Genomic DNA, 13,281 nt, shown 5'->3' on the forward strand with positions numbered 1-13,281 from the left:
GTTACACATATTTACAAAGAAAGACAGTACACCGAGAGAGTTTTCAAAGCTTTAATAATAATATTATAACTTTCATACCAAACCGTGCCTGTGAAGGGTAGCAAAACGCTACTAGGAACACGCTCGCAACACAGTAAATGGGTCTAATAAAAAAAATATAGGTTACTTGTAGAAATCACGGTAAAAACTTCCTCATTTTCCTCTTTATAACTATAAAGTCGTCTTCCCCAGTATGGGAAAGAGACTTTGTCATACATACGTCGACTCACGCTCCCTTATTCGAAAACACGCTAGCAACACGCTCACAAAATAAAGTTTAGGTGCAGTAGCTCTGTTTCCTTCTTTATCGGACTGCTCGATTGCTTTTAGTTTGAAAGCTTCGTTATGTGCCTTTCTTAATGCAATTTACATGGTGTGGATATGTCTACGCTAATTTAATTTGTTCACAAGCTAAGAAGTTGCAGTCTTCCTCGGCGCATATATTCCACAGGTCTAAATCTTACCTTTTGTACTCGGGCTGTTGGAAAAATTACATAAATTGGCCGCATCAGTGAATAAGCCGCAGGATTGAACGTTCGGGAAAAAAGTAGCGGCTTATAGTCCGGAATTTACGGTACATCCTTCAAATGCATTTTCTATAAGGGTCCCAGAAGACTTGCATTATTTTTGTACTTGTTTTCTCGACAGAAAACTGTCACCGGATGTAAATAGCAATACTAGACCTATTGAGGTGTGCGAGCCCTCACACAATGGAATCACTAATAACACAACCTCAAATGTTCACGTGACAGATTCTTAGCAATGGTCGGGCAGACATTTAAGAGAGATGGATGGATGGATTGATGAATGGACGAATAGATGGAGTTGAGGATGGATGGATGAAAAGGGAGGTGCAAGGCAAAGTAATGAATGAATTGGTGAGGAAAAGATGGAGAGGAGAGGAAGGAGAATGGGGTAGCCTCAGCAGATTACCTGTCACCTGAGTGATTAATGTCGACTCAACAGCATTTTGTGTGCGTGTGCATGTGCTTGGTGAAAGAGTTGGGGGGAAAAATGTCTTTTTTTTTAAGTGGTAAAGGGATGAAAAAAATGTAGCAGTCTGGAACAATACACCCCTTTTTTTCGCAAACAAGAACAATCGTGCCCTGCAACTGGCTGGAAACTAGTTTGGGTGTCCCCCGCCCACTGCCCGAAGTTAGCTGGTAAGGGTTCCAGCACCCTCGCAACCCTATTGAGGAAAAGCGGTGCAGATAATGGGTGGATGGATGCAGAACAATTGGAGAAAATAATTCTCAACTGATCTGTAGGAACCACCATTCCACCCTAACAATAAGCTGGGACACAAATGTACAAATAAGTAAATTTCTCAAATTGAGTGAATGAAAGGATTGTGCATTTTAAAGCAGAGGTAGTAGAATATAGTCAGCATTTCCTTTTACGACTGGATCATTGTTGTCAATGTTTTCCACTTTTCCTTTCCCTTATCACCAGTGTTGGGAAGGTTACTTTAAAAAAGTAATTAGTTATAGTTAATCACTACTTCTTCCAAAAAGGACTTGAATAATAGTCAAAATAACAAACTGACGTACCATGAATTCCTTTTTGCAGGTCTTCAATATAAAAAAATAACAGAGTAAACTTATCACAATATTTCTATTCTATTATTTCAATTTTTTTACTACTAATACTTTGGTTGAACGAATGATAGAAAATCACGATTATTATTCTTTTCTTGGAAGTGAATTTAGTCTACTTTTGCCAAAATAAAAACCATACGTTACTAATAGTGCCTGGATAATAGTGTCTAACTAGCTGGAACATTGAAAATAAATACCGTATTTTCCGCACTATAAGGCGCACCGGGTTATAGGGCGCACCCCCCCAAAAAAGTTTTTGGTCCTATATTTTCCATACATAAGGCGCACCGGATTATAAGGCGCTACAATGGGAACGTCAACAAAACAGTCAGATAGTTCCGTCAAACTTAGTACCCCCTTAACGTTCCGAAAGCTTGCAAAGAAGCAAATACGTGTCTCAGACATGTACGGAAACAGTGTCTGTACGATGTCACCAATCACTCAAATGCTTCGTTCCAAATATCATTCGGACGGTTAAAGTCTTGGGATTCAAGAAATGCCAACCATTTCTTAGTTTCCATTTTATTTTTTGCTGGCAACTGTGTGGACAGCAAAGTAAGAATTTGATTGTGCAGGGAAACGGGGTTCTTTACTGTGGATATGACAATAAACACTTTGAATTGAATTTAGTTTAAAAATAAACTCATCACAGAAACATCAAGATCGTTCTAAAACAAGATACCGGGAAAATATAAAGCCGCATAGCTCACCTAAGTTCTCTTACAGCCATCACGTTCAATAATGATACGTAACCATGGTTTTCTTACAACCGTGAGTGTAGTAAATCCAGGAGAGTAAAATATTTACAGATACAGAATAGTAAAAAATGTTTTCTCTATGCCATAGTGCAACCCAACGTGTGATTCACATTCATCTTTTTCGGCCAATTGCAGGCTTTGTTTCGCCCCTTTAGCCTATGCGAGCCTATAAATGATAAAAAGGATCCGTCCCCTTTACCTTCCGAATAACTTTAGCCAATAGTGACTGATTCAAATGATGATTGACACATTGGTTAGGAAATAAAACGCCGGTATAAAAAATCCCAGCATACACCGCGGACTACTTCGCCTTCGGCGGAAAATCTAGTTGGCGGCTGCCTGCTTTGGTTGCAAGACTTTGCAACTCAATATTGACCCATATATAAGGCGCACTGTATTATAAGGCGCATGGTCAGCTTTCGAAAAAAATAAAGGCTTATAGGTGCGCCATATAGTGCGAAAAATACGGTACACATAATGCAACTGTAAAAATAAAAATCTTTCCTATTTTAAGTAGTGAGCATATGTTTCGCTTAAGTGTTTAGTTGTTAGCTTTAGGATTTGTATCGCCTAGCACAGATTTAGAGGTTAAATACGCAACATTAGCATCTCACTAAAGTGAGGGGGCCTCTGCCTCTGGTAGGTGGGTGAGAATACTCCCACCGTGTTTCACTGCGTGTCGTAAGAGGTCACTAAAGTGGAGGGAAAGAGAGTCCTGGGGATCCTCTCCTCTCTATCTCTACTCCCGAAGAGACAGCAAGGCAAAGAAAGTGGGGCGGGAGACCGAAAAGTCTCACAAACCCTAGTTATAGGGTCACGAAATGTAAGAGGATGTGGAAGTAAAGCGACAGAGTGGAAAAAAGAGGAACTTGGAAGGATGATGACCAAAAGAAAGGTTGATGTGTTAGCCTTGAGTGAAACAAAGATGAAAGGAAAGCGTGAATTACAGCTTGGAGGTATTTATGGTAGAAAGTCTGGAGTTACGGGTGGACATCCTAGACAAGGAGTGGCTGTGGTTGTTAGTTAAGTCAAGTCAAGTCATATTTATTTGTATAGCCCTTAATCACGAAGAGTCTCAAAGGGCTGCACAGAACACTAGTGAGAAATCAAAGAGAAAACTGGTGGAGTGGAAAGAGATATATTTGAGATTGATGTGGGTAAAGTGAAAGTGGTGTGTAGAAGTATGGATGTTTATAAGTGAATATGGACCTGGTTCAGAAAGAAGAACTGAGGAGAAAGAGGAGTTCTGGAAGGATTTGTCCAAATGTGTGGCAAGTGCGAAAGAGGGGTGGAAAGTGGTTTTACTAAGTGACCTGAATGCTAGAGTGGGTGATGGAATGGTTGAAAATGCGGTTGGTAGATATGGAGTAGCAGGAAGAAATGAGAGTGGGTAGAAATTGATTGAGTTATGTGTGGAAAATGAGTTGGTGATTGCAAATACATTGTTTAAAAAGAGAGACGTGAATAAGTATACTTTAGTCAGATTGGATGGTGGTGAGATGATGGACAGAGCACTGATGGATTACATAGGGGTTAATAAATGGATGTTAAGTAGATTGTTGGATGTGCATGTTTACAGAGGTGAAATGAGTGGTATGTCTGATCATATTTATATGGAAGAAAACTGAGAATAGATGGATCGTGGAGGGCTAGTCATAAGAAGAGTGTGAGGGAAGAGGTGAAAATGTCAGAGTTGAGTAAGGCAGAAAAGGAAAGAGAGTTTAAAGAGAGATAGGGGAAGTGTATAAAGGGATTAATAGAAGAGAAGTGGAGAGTGTGGAAATGGAATGGAAGTGGTTTAAAGAGGCAGTGTCGAGGAGTGCAAAAGAAGTGTGTGGAATGAAGAAAGTTGGTCGAGGTATAAGGAAAGGAAGTGAATGGTGGAATAATGAGGTCTCAGAGGCTGTGACAGAGAAGAGATGTGCCTTTGAGGAGTGACTACCAGATAAGAGTGGTGATGCGCATGAAAGGTATCACCTCTGGCTGAAACCCCGCCCTGCACCTTGGGCATAGGGATAGCACACCCCGCGGCTAGGTTATGGTCTGCAAGGGCAAATTTGACCAAGGGGGGACTGGCCCCCAGCCCGGCTGCGGCCAGGGATGGACTAATGGTAGGACTGTGGCAGCCCTGAGCAAGACCGCGGGGAGACAGATACGGACCAACCCAGGCAACCCACCATCGAGTTGAGGGGACCAAATACGATGCATTTTTGAAAATGCGCAAATCTGGATTTTTCAACCGACACTTTGCATTTATCAGTCAGAGATCAATAAAGTTGGAGAAAAAAAAATATGACCCCTTATTCCATACTTCTGTTAGTGTACTTGTTTTAGAGCAGGGGTCTCCAACCTTTTTCAAACCAAGAGCTACTTTTCGTTCCTTATTAGCCTAAAAGGCTGAAGGGATATGCAATTCTAAAATAACAACTTATCTTGTTACTACTATGTTGTATGTAGTTTATGTTATTACCAGGTTAATTATTGGAAGTAGAATAATTTACTCAGTCAACTACTAAAATAATCATTTAACTACAAAATTTCAACGCCCACTCTGAGAGGGGCCTTGACACACGGTGAGTAAAATAGTGTGATGATCAGATAAAGTGTAATGCCTTTTCATTTGTCATCTACAATCCTAGTGGAGTAGTGGGTAGGATTCGGCACTCTTACAGCCGCAGTCTGTGTTTTGAATGTTTTTTTCCCAGTCATCTTGCAGCAAACATCACATCACAGAGTGAACAATACACAAATGAAAAAAGGTATGACAAGTTGGAGGCCAAAGGCTTATGTGAGACCTATACCCAAAATAACTTTGGATGCTTCTTCAATCAATCATATAAACAAAATATCATATCTATCACCATTACAGTATTTGTTCATCCTTTAAAAGAATGACCATATCATAGAACCACGATACATTTTCAGTTTCTGAAAAATTATTCTTTTTATATCTTTCTCCTCCTCACTCTGAAAACATATAGTGTGTAAAACCTGTGACAAACACGCATTGTCTTGTGAAAAATGTTAAAGTTTTAAAGTGCGATTGGATGTGCACCAAGAGTGAACACAAGAGCCCGACCAGACCAGGTGAGCGCCGCCCCGACCCCCTTCCATCGCTTTTTGCAGCTCAGATGACATCAGCCTGATCAAAGGTATTCTCCAGTGTCGTACGTTTGATGCAAAACCAAAATGGCATCTTGGCGTTACTCACACTGCAAGCCATCTTGGCGTTATTCACACCAATGCTACTCTGAACATACTGCATTTACAATACAGGTTAAATTCCTGTTGCATTCCATCAGTCCGGCCCTCGGCTTCTGGTCAAGTTTTTTTATGGCCGTCCGTCCGTTTGACTTTAACATCCCCAGTATATCCGTACCTGCAGTGCACCACAACTGGCCCGGCGTCTGGCGGGTTGAGGAACTTGACCTGGCGTATGAAGCCCAACAGGCCGGTAGCATAGCAAGGAACGCCATGGTCTGGCCAGCTGGTGAAGTGGAATTGGCGAAGCTCACGCAACTCGTGGTGACCCTTCTGCAACAGAGAGAATTTGAACCAAAATATTTGTATTATGGAAAATGAGAATGAAACTTCTATTAAGAGGAAAGGTAAGGGATGTTCGTTGTCACCCGCGAGAAAACGAGTTTGGTGATAATGTTTTTGTTTGGGATCTAAATATCAATCTCTCTTTTTCTGCTTGGTGTTTCTGTCCACCCAAAAAAGGGGGAAGGAGTTTAGATAAAACCACTATCTTTCACAGGAAGTCAGTTAGGTTACCATAGATGTGAAAACTGCCCCAGAAAAGGTGGTACTGCACTTTTTGTTTTGTTCACTCAGCATTCCCCCCCACCCCAAAACAGTCTCCTCTCCCATACCAGGCTACTTTTACAGGCAATCAGGTATGTCACTCTTTAGGTGAAAATGCCCTTAAAACAGACTTAGAAGATTTGGAAGAATAATTTCAAGCATTTAAAAGCACTTCACCAAAATTCAAACACTTTTCAATCTTTGAAAACACAATTTTGAAATTCAAGCATGTTCGAGGATTTCAAGCACCCGTACGTACCCTGAGTATATTATGCAACTATCCAATTCTGTTTTAACTTTCAGGTCTCACAAACTGGATGTTAAAATAACACATGGAGAAATAAAAGCCATCTTGCTTCTGTTTCTAGAGGGCCACAAAACATGAGCATATGGAAGTAATGAATATTTGGATTAATTGTAATAAAAGAACTAAGAACAAATCTGCTGAAATTCATAACGGAAATGTGAATATTAGCTTGATGGATGGAATACAATCTTGTGGAAAGTGTTTTTTGTACCTTTTGTACAGTGAACGTCCGGATGACGTACTCTGCCAGCGGCTCTGTCTCCACCAGGGTGACTTTTAGGTCGCCGTAAACCTCCGTTTCATCCGGCCAGTATCGAACACACTTCACCTAGAATGCACACGGCAATAATCAGCACACTTTAGATTTTCAAATTAGATTTAGGATTGCGCTGGTATTTCTTCAGGTATGTCGAGTGAGTCCAACTCTGAATGGCTCGAAAAAAAGGAAGGTTCTGTGGTGGCTATGTCAAAGTGTGGATTTAAATCAAATCGAGATGCTGTGGTGTGACCTTAAACAGGCAGTTAATCTTAGAAAATGTTCCAATATGACAAATTAGAAACAATTTTGCAAAGAAGAGTGGACCAAAATTAATTCAAAGCATTGGGAAAGATTTATTAACAATTATCGCAAACGTTGGATTTCTGTTAGTGACAAATGTGGCCCAACTCGCTTATATAGGACAGTTACTTTTTTACATAGGGCCAGATAGGTTTGGATTTTTTTGCGCCTTGACGAATGGAATGAACAATTCAAAACAGCATTTTGTATTTTCTTGGGTTGTTGCTGTGTGGTATTAAAATTGGTTTGATGATCTGAAACCTTTGTTCGTGATGCAAAAAACACAGATCAGTGAAACACTTTATAGAATGCAACATTTGCTTTTATATGATTTTGTAACTAACTTTACATTTGTTTATCTCACCCTGCCCACCTCCACCAGATTGGTCACCATGACAATAGAGGCCGAGTTTTCCTGCCACACCATCCTCCAGAAATCCCTTACTGTCTCCTGCATGGGTCCTAACAAATACGTATACAGAAATTGAATACAAACAGTCAAAAACATTTAACATAGTATTCAGGTACAACATCAATCATTACATTATACACACACACATGCACACAAACTAAAACACTTAAACTATTAGTACAGTATTTACTGTAGTATGAATTGCACTGGATAATAAGGATCACAATTGTTTTTGTCGTATATTTTGCATAACGTGCATAAGATGCATGAAGTTAAAACTACAGCAAGAGCTAACATGTTTATTCACATTTAACTGTTAGACCCTTTACACATTTAAGGTACAGTGTACATATAATACGTTTCGCTACCAAAATTGCAAAACAATGTATGCAATAGGAAATAAACCCGGGTTGTGGCGGTGAGAGCACTAGCAATCAACAACTAGACCAACAGTGCTGCAGTGTTTTACTATCAAACTATTTTTACAGAAATTCTGATTTGCCTCGTGCATTTTGTTCTGCATTCTGATAAGCAGTCTCTCCACCTCTTCACCTGTGCATCAATAACTTTGCAGTTTAATATCCATCCATAGGTAATAGTATTCTGTTGAAAGACTGTTCTGTTTTTTTTTAATTCAAGAACATTCGTTTTTGACACAGAGAGTGAAAGATAGTGTTCATTCCATACAATGCTTTATGATCATGATCTGCAATCTTTACCGCTTGATCAATCACTAGACACATATGCGAAACCTTGTGTAGTAACATACGCCTAGAAATACTAAAGATATCCAATCTTATCCACCATATTCAATGCTATATAAGGTACACTGGGTTGTAAGCCACACTTTTGAATTACTGGCCAATTTACGGTTTTAGATACTTTTATGTGGCCTGGAAAATATAGCACATGAAAGAAGTTTGGGGCTTTGAGAGTTTTTTAGGCTGTTAAATTTGTCAAGGGATTTTTTGGGGTTATTTTTCTTTTTAAATTTAGAAAGTTAAGATAATACTATCATGCCTAAAAAGACACACACTAACAATTAAGCACACACACACACCCAAACACACACAACACACACACGCTCAAATATTACCTTGCGTGGCAATGTAATGTCTGGGACGGTGGTAACCCTGGGAGAGACAACACAAATAAATCAATGCCTAAGATTTTTTTTTTTCCATTTTGCCTTTCACGCATTAGTTAAGTGTAACAGCACTTGTACTAGGTCACAGTAGATGTCAGTGGCAGTCTGCAAAACATTTCGTCGGACAAATTGCTCTCTATTTCTTGGCAAAGATGTATAAGGGAAAAGAGTTTTTAATTTCTCTTCAGCAGATGAATACTGGTCCGAATATAACATGTCTTCTTAGTGATATAATAATCCCTAGCTGTATCGTGGTTTACTTTTCTCAAAAGACGTTCATCGGGAATAATGTTCTGCATTATGATTGGCTAAACAGTCTGTTTTTTCTACTTGTTTCTGCCTGTGTGACAATTACGTTGTGGTCTGAGCTGTACATGCAACAGCTTGATGAAAAGAAATTATGTAAGAGCAAATATTCTCCAAACCATCATGTCAACCAAACGCTTTGTGCGACAAAGCACCGGCGGCCGAGGCAAAAAGGCAGAGGAAGATGCCTTTTATTGCAAAAAAGTTGGACTTCTCGACCCACTAAACTTGCTTACATGCGACTTTTTGGCGCTCCCGAATTGCCTTTTGGCACTTTTTTAAAAATGTTTGATAGTGGATAAACTAATGGTTTCTGTCAGGTGGAAACAGAACACATTTTTAACGTTATCCAATGAATACTTATATTAATAAAGTATGATTACCTTCCTCTTAGGGTTTATATAAAACTTTTTTTTTGCGGTTACAGACATGTGTGTACATATATATTTTATATTTTTGTCCAATACAGCTTGCATTGCTGAAAGCAATTGCAGTTTTCCATAATGTCCAGATGAAAGCGACAAAGTATCGTATAATGGGGATCGTATGATTAATCAATGCAGTTGTGCAATATTGTGGCCAGAATATTTTTTAAATCAGAATTTGTCAGTAAACATGTTAGTTGAAAAAAAAAATGTTTATACAGTACAGTTTTTAAAGGTGGGGTGAATTTTAAAACTCATGCCTTCAAGCCAGCAGAGTAACACATAATGTGTGTGCATTTCTTAGACACGTCTCAAATAAACTTCTTTTTTCATCCGTTTGGGGGTTTGTTCCACCCCAAACAGGCCTGAAAAAAAGTAAGATAAAAGCAGATGGGCGTAATGGAAAAAAAAGCATAAGGGCTCCTTAAACTCAGTTTGGTATTGACATTTTAAGAACACCTCAAACTACGCACCCCACCTTTATACAAATGCTTGAGCCTGTGAAGTTATATTATTTGGTGTTAATGTATTAAGTAGTATTTAAAAAAAAAAGTATATTCTACTTTGCAGGTTTTGACTGTCGCGATACATTTTAAGAACGCAAACAGTGTGAAAAACGAGGGAGTTCTATATTTGAAAAACTCCTCGTCACATAGAGATGAAACTGCTTTATACATACATTAATTTCAATTGAATCCTATCCCCAAAACATGTAACAACACCATCCAAAGTTCGATTTAAGCTCACGTCCTTCCTGCATTTCCATTTCCTCAATTAATTATCCTCAGGTTTTTTTGCGTCCCCAAGCAGTACAAGTCAAGGTTGCATTCATGCATAAAGATCATATTAAATAATAACTGGGGTGTTTGGGGGAGGTCTTTAGTTTACCTCAAAGGGACACGTGGGAGTGACAAGTGCATGGCTGCCCTCCTCATCCTCACGTCGAGATGAAAACATTTATCACTTTCGCATTTTCATTAGAAAGGCAGTTCGAGAAGGTTATTATTATCAAGAATGCACTCTTGTGGGGGAATCTGGGGTTTTGGTGAGGTGGGTGGCGGTGTATTGTCAGGGTTTTAATTTTCTCATTTCCAAGAAGAGCTCATTTGTTTGTTATCACGGATGTCCTCCTAATATCCCTTCCCCCAGCACACATCCTTCCTCCTTTTCTAATTAAACACGTTTTTTTTTGTTTTTTTTTTTGGCATAATATCTTACATTTGGTCGAAAGTGAACATAGCTACAATTGAGCACCATTCATTAGTCAAATAGAAATGTAGACGCAACCATGGAAAATGAATATGCATTTGTCTTTTTCTGTTCTTTCTTGGACTGTAGCTTTTTGGGTTGTAGTTATGGAATACAGTAATCTCTTGTGTCTTTCCCTGTATTGCAGTTTACTTTTTGCGGTTGTGATATTTAACGGAATTCAAATTGAATACGTTTTAATGTCTTTTGTTTTTCAATGCATGATGCGCTAATATCAGTTTTTGTCTGGTAAGTGGTTTTCCTGAAATTTGTTTTAAAATATATGGTATGGCTCTCTCCAAAAAACAAAAACAAAATCCATCCATCCATTTTATTTCGCTTATCCTGTGTCGGGTTGCAGGGGCAGCAGCCTCAGCAGAGAAGCCCAGACCTCCCAATGTCCAGCCACTATACTATATTAATGACTATACCCACCCATCCAGCTAATCCGACGGTGTTCCCAGGCCGGCCTACCAGGCCAGCCTTCATCATGGCCGCTTCGCACCTGGCTGCGTATCCCTCCAGTGACGGCTGAAGATCATGGCTTTAGGAAGCCAACACCCCAACATCATCTGCAGAAAGCAGAGATGCAATACTGAGGCCCCCAAACTGGACCCCTTCCCCGCCAAAGCTGCGCCTACAAATTCTGTCCATAAATGTTATGAACAGAATCAGGGACAAAGGGCAACCCTGGCGGAGTCCAACTCCCACTGGAAACAAATCCGCCTTACTGCTGGCAATGCGAACCAAACTCTGGGCATACAGGGACTGCACAGCTTGAATAAGGCTGTGCGGTACCCCATAATCCTGAAGCACCCTCTACAGGGCTTCCTGAGGAACACGGTCGAATGTCTTTTCCAAGTCAACAAACCACACGTAGACCGGATGGGCAAACTCCCATGCACCCTCGAGGACCCTGGAGAGTGTGTAGAGCTGGTCCACTAGTCCATGGCCCGGACAAAAACCGCACTGCTCCTCTTGAATCCAAGATTTGACTTGCTGATGGACCCTCCTCTCCAGTACCGCCGAATAGACCTTACCAGGGGGGCTGAGAAGTGTGATTCCCCTGTAGTTGGTACACACTCTCTGGTCCCCCTTTTTTAAAAACGGGAACCACCACCCTCGTCTCCCAGTCCAGAGGTACTGTCCCCGATGTCCATGTGATGTTGCAGAGGCGTGTCAACCATGACAAGCCCAGTGAGAAAAATCTAAATATTTTATCATTATGGCTCTTTGGTTCAAAAACATTCCCCTGGTGTAAATCATTGGTATAACCCGGCCAGGGATGGAACCTCCCAGGCGGGCATCCTAACATAAGGCCAGCTGGTCGATAGGGTTTTATTGTCAGCTTAGCAGTGCTATTGAGTGTGACCTCAACAACTGGATAGACTTTTTATTTATTTATTCAGTTCTGGTCGCTTGCTATAAACATTTCACATAGGTACCCGATACATATGGGATAGCAAGGACTCCAATAGCTGTGTGCATGTACAGGTATATGCACCGTGCTGTGGCCCATGTCTCCCAACTGGCCCAAATGGGGATCTGTGCTGTGCTAAGGGACAGATCGATTGCACTCACACTCCATTTAAAATCCGTACAAAGGAAGCAAGGATCTATAGTGAGTTCATTTATTTTAGCATTAAATTTGGCTGGGTTTCGAATCTAAGGGCTATATAAACTTTTCAAGTGCTTTAAATGTTTCAATTTATTAGTAGGTGAACTCACGTCAATGAAGTTGGCGTTGATGTAGTCGGAATGGGGCTCTCCGTCGAGCAGCTGCAGTCGTACCCTGGTGTGGTCGTCTGTAGGGTCAGATAACACCAAAAACAAAACACAACAGGCCTAAAGTTATGCCGATCTACAAAGCGGAGGTGCGCTACAGTCACTGACAATGTTCCTTTTCAGCTTCCATGGGTATGAGCAATCCCAAAGTCTGTGAGCGTGGCTTGGAACAACAGTGAGCGACATCAATCCCAAGTGTGGCAACTGAATCATCATCAAACCTGACATCAAATAAAGTTATATTTTAGTAAGCTTCTGGCAACTCTAGTTTCTAATATTTTAATTAATTGGCGATTGTAATATTGGAAAGGTTGCACTTCCCACACGCGTCAGTTGTTTTTTCCAACAATTATTACATGAGACTTCTGTTTTTTTGTAAAAAAGTGTCTCTTGTTACATAGTACTACCATTTTGTGGATGTATTTAGATTGTGGCACAATACAAAGCTGCATTTAATTTTATTTTTTAGTGGAAGTACAATGTTGGCAAAAGATTGACGGGTACATTCAAGCTCCAACAAAGAGATCCCAAAATACTTTTTCCTTTCTATTTCTTCTTTATTTTTGTACCATTTTTTCTTTAATGTTTTTTCTCTTGTTTCATTTTCTCCAGTTTTTTTGTTTCATTTTTCTAGCTTTTTATTTAATTTTTATTCCATTTTTTTCTATTTGTGTTTTCTAGTTTCCTTTTCTCCTTTCTATTTTTCCTAACCTTTTACTTCTTTTCTTGCTCTTTACTTTTCCCTGCTTTGTCCTTTTTATATCCTGTTTTACCTTTTTCTCTTGTATTTTTCCTTTTTTCCTTTTTTTCTTTTTTTATCTGTCTGGTTTTCTTTTTTTGTTTGTTTATTTTTTTTTTTTTCACCTTCTTAAGTCATTTGTGAATAATGG

The 13,281-nt window shown here is 39.8% G+C and overlaps 1 protein-coding gene across 10 annotated transcripts in view; it reads right to left on the reverse strand.

Annotated features, from left to right (window-relative positions):
- Window positions 1–13,281, reverse strand: part of ptprt (protein tyrosine phosphatase receptor type T) — a 348,208-nt gene that overhangs the window by 27,738 nt on the left and 307,189 nt on the right. For 6 of the 10 annotated variants that reach the window (XM_088337481.1, XM_088337480.1, XM_088337475.1 and 3 more), the window contains 5 exons: window positions 12,335–12,420; window positions 8,577–8,613; window positions 7,433–7,530; window positions 6,721–6,837; window positions 5,775–5,929 (listed from right to left, as the gene is read on the reverse strand). In XM_088337481.1, coding sequence (XP_088193607.1) covers window positions 5,775–5,929; window positions 6,721–6,837; window positions 7,433–7,530; window positions 8,577–8,613; window positions 12,335–12,420 — 493 coding nt within the window. The remainder of the gene's footprint in view (window positions 1–5,774; window positions 5,930–6,720; window positions 6,838–7,432; window positions 7,531–8,576; window positions 8,614–12,334; window positions 12,421–13,281) is intronic. The other 4 variants (XM_088337483.1, XM_088337479.1, XM_088337478.1 and 1 more) reach the window with 1 other exon arrangement.

This window comes from Urocampus carinirostris, chromosome 6, assembly GCF_059441175.1.
Source record: "Urocampus carinirostris isolate Australia breed hairy pipefish chromosome 6, RoL_Ucar_1.0, whole genome shotgun sequence".
NCBI classification, from domain to species: domain Eukaryota; kingdom Metazoa; phylum Chordata; class Actinopteri; order Syngnathiformes; family Syngnathidae; genus Urocampus; species Urocampus carinirostris.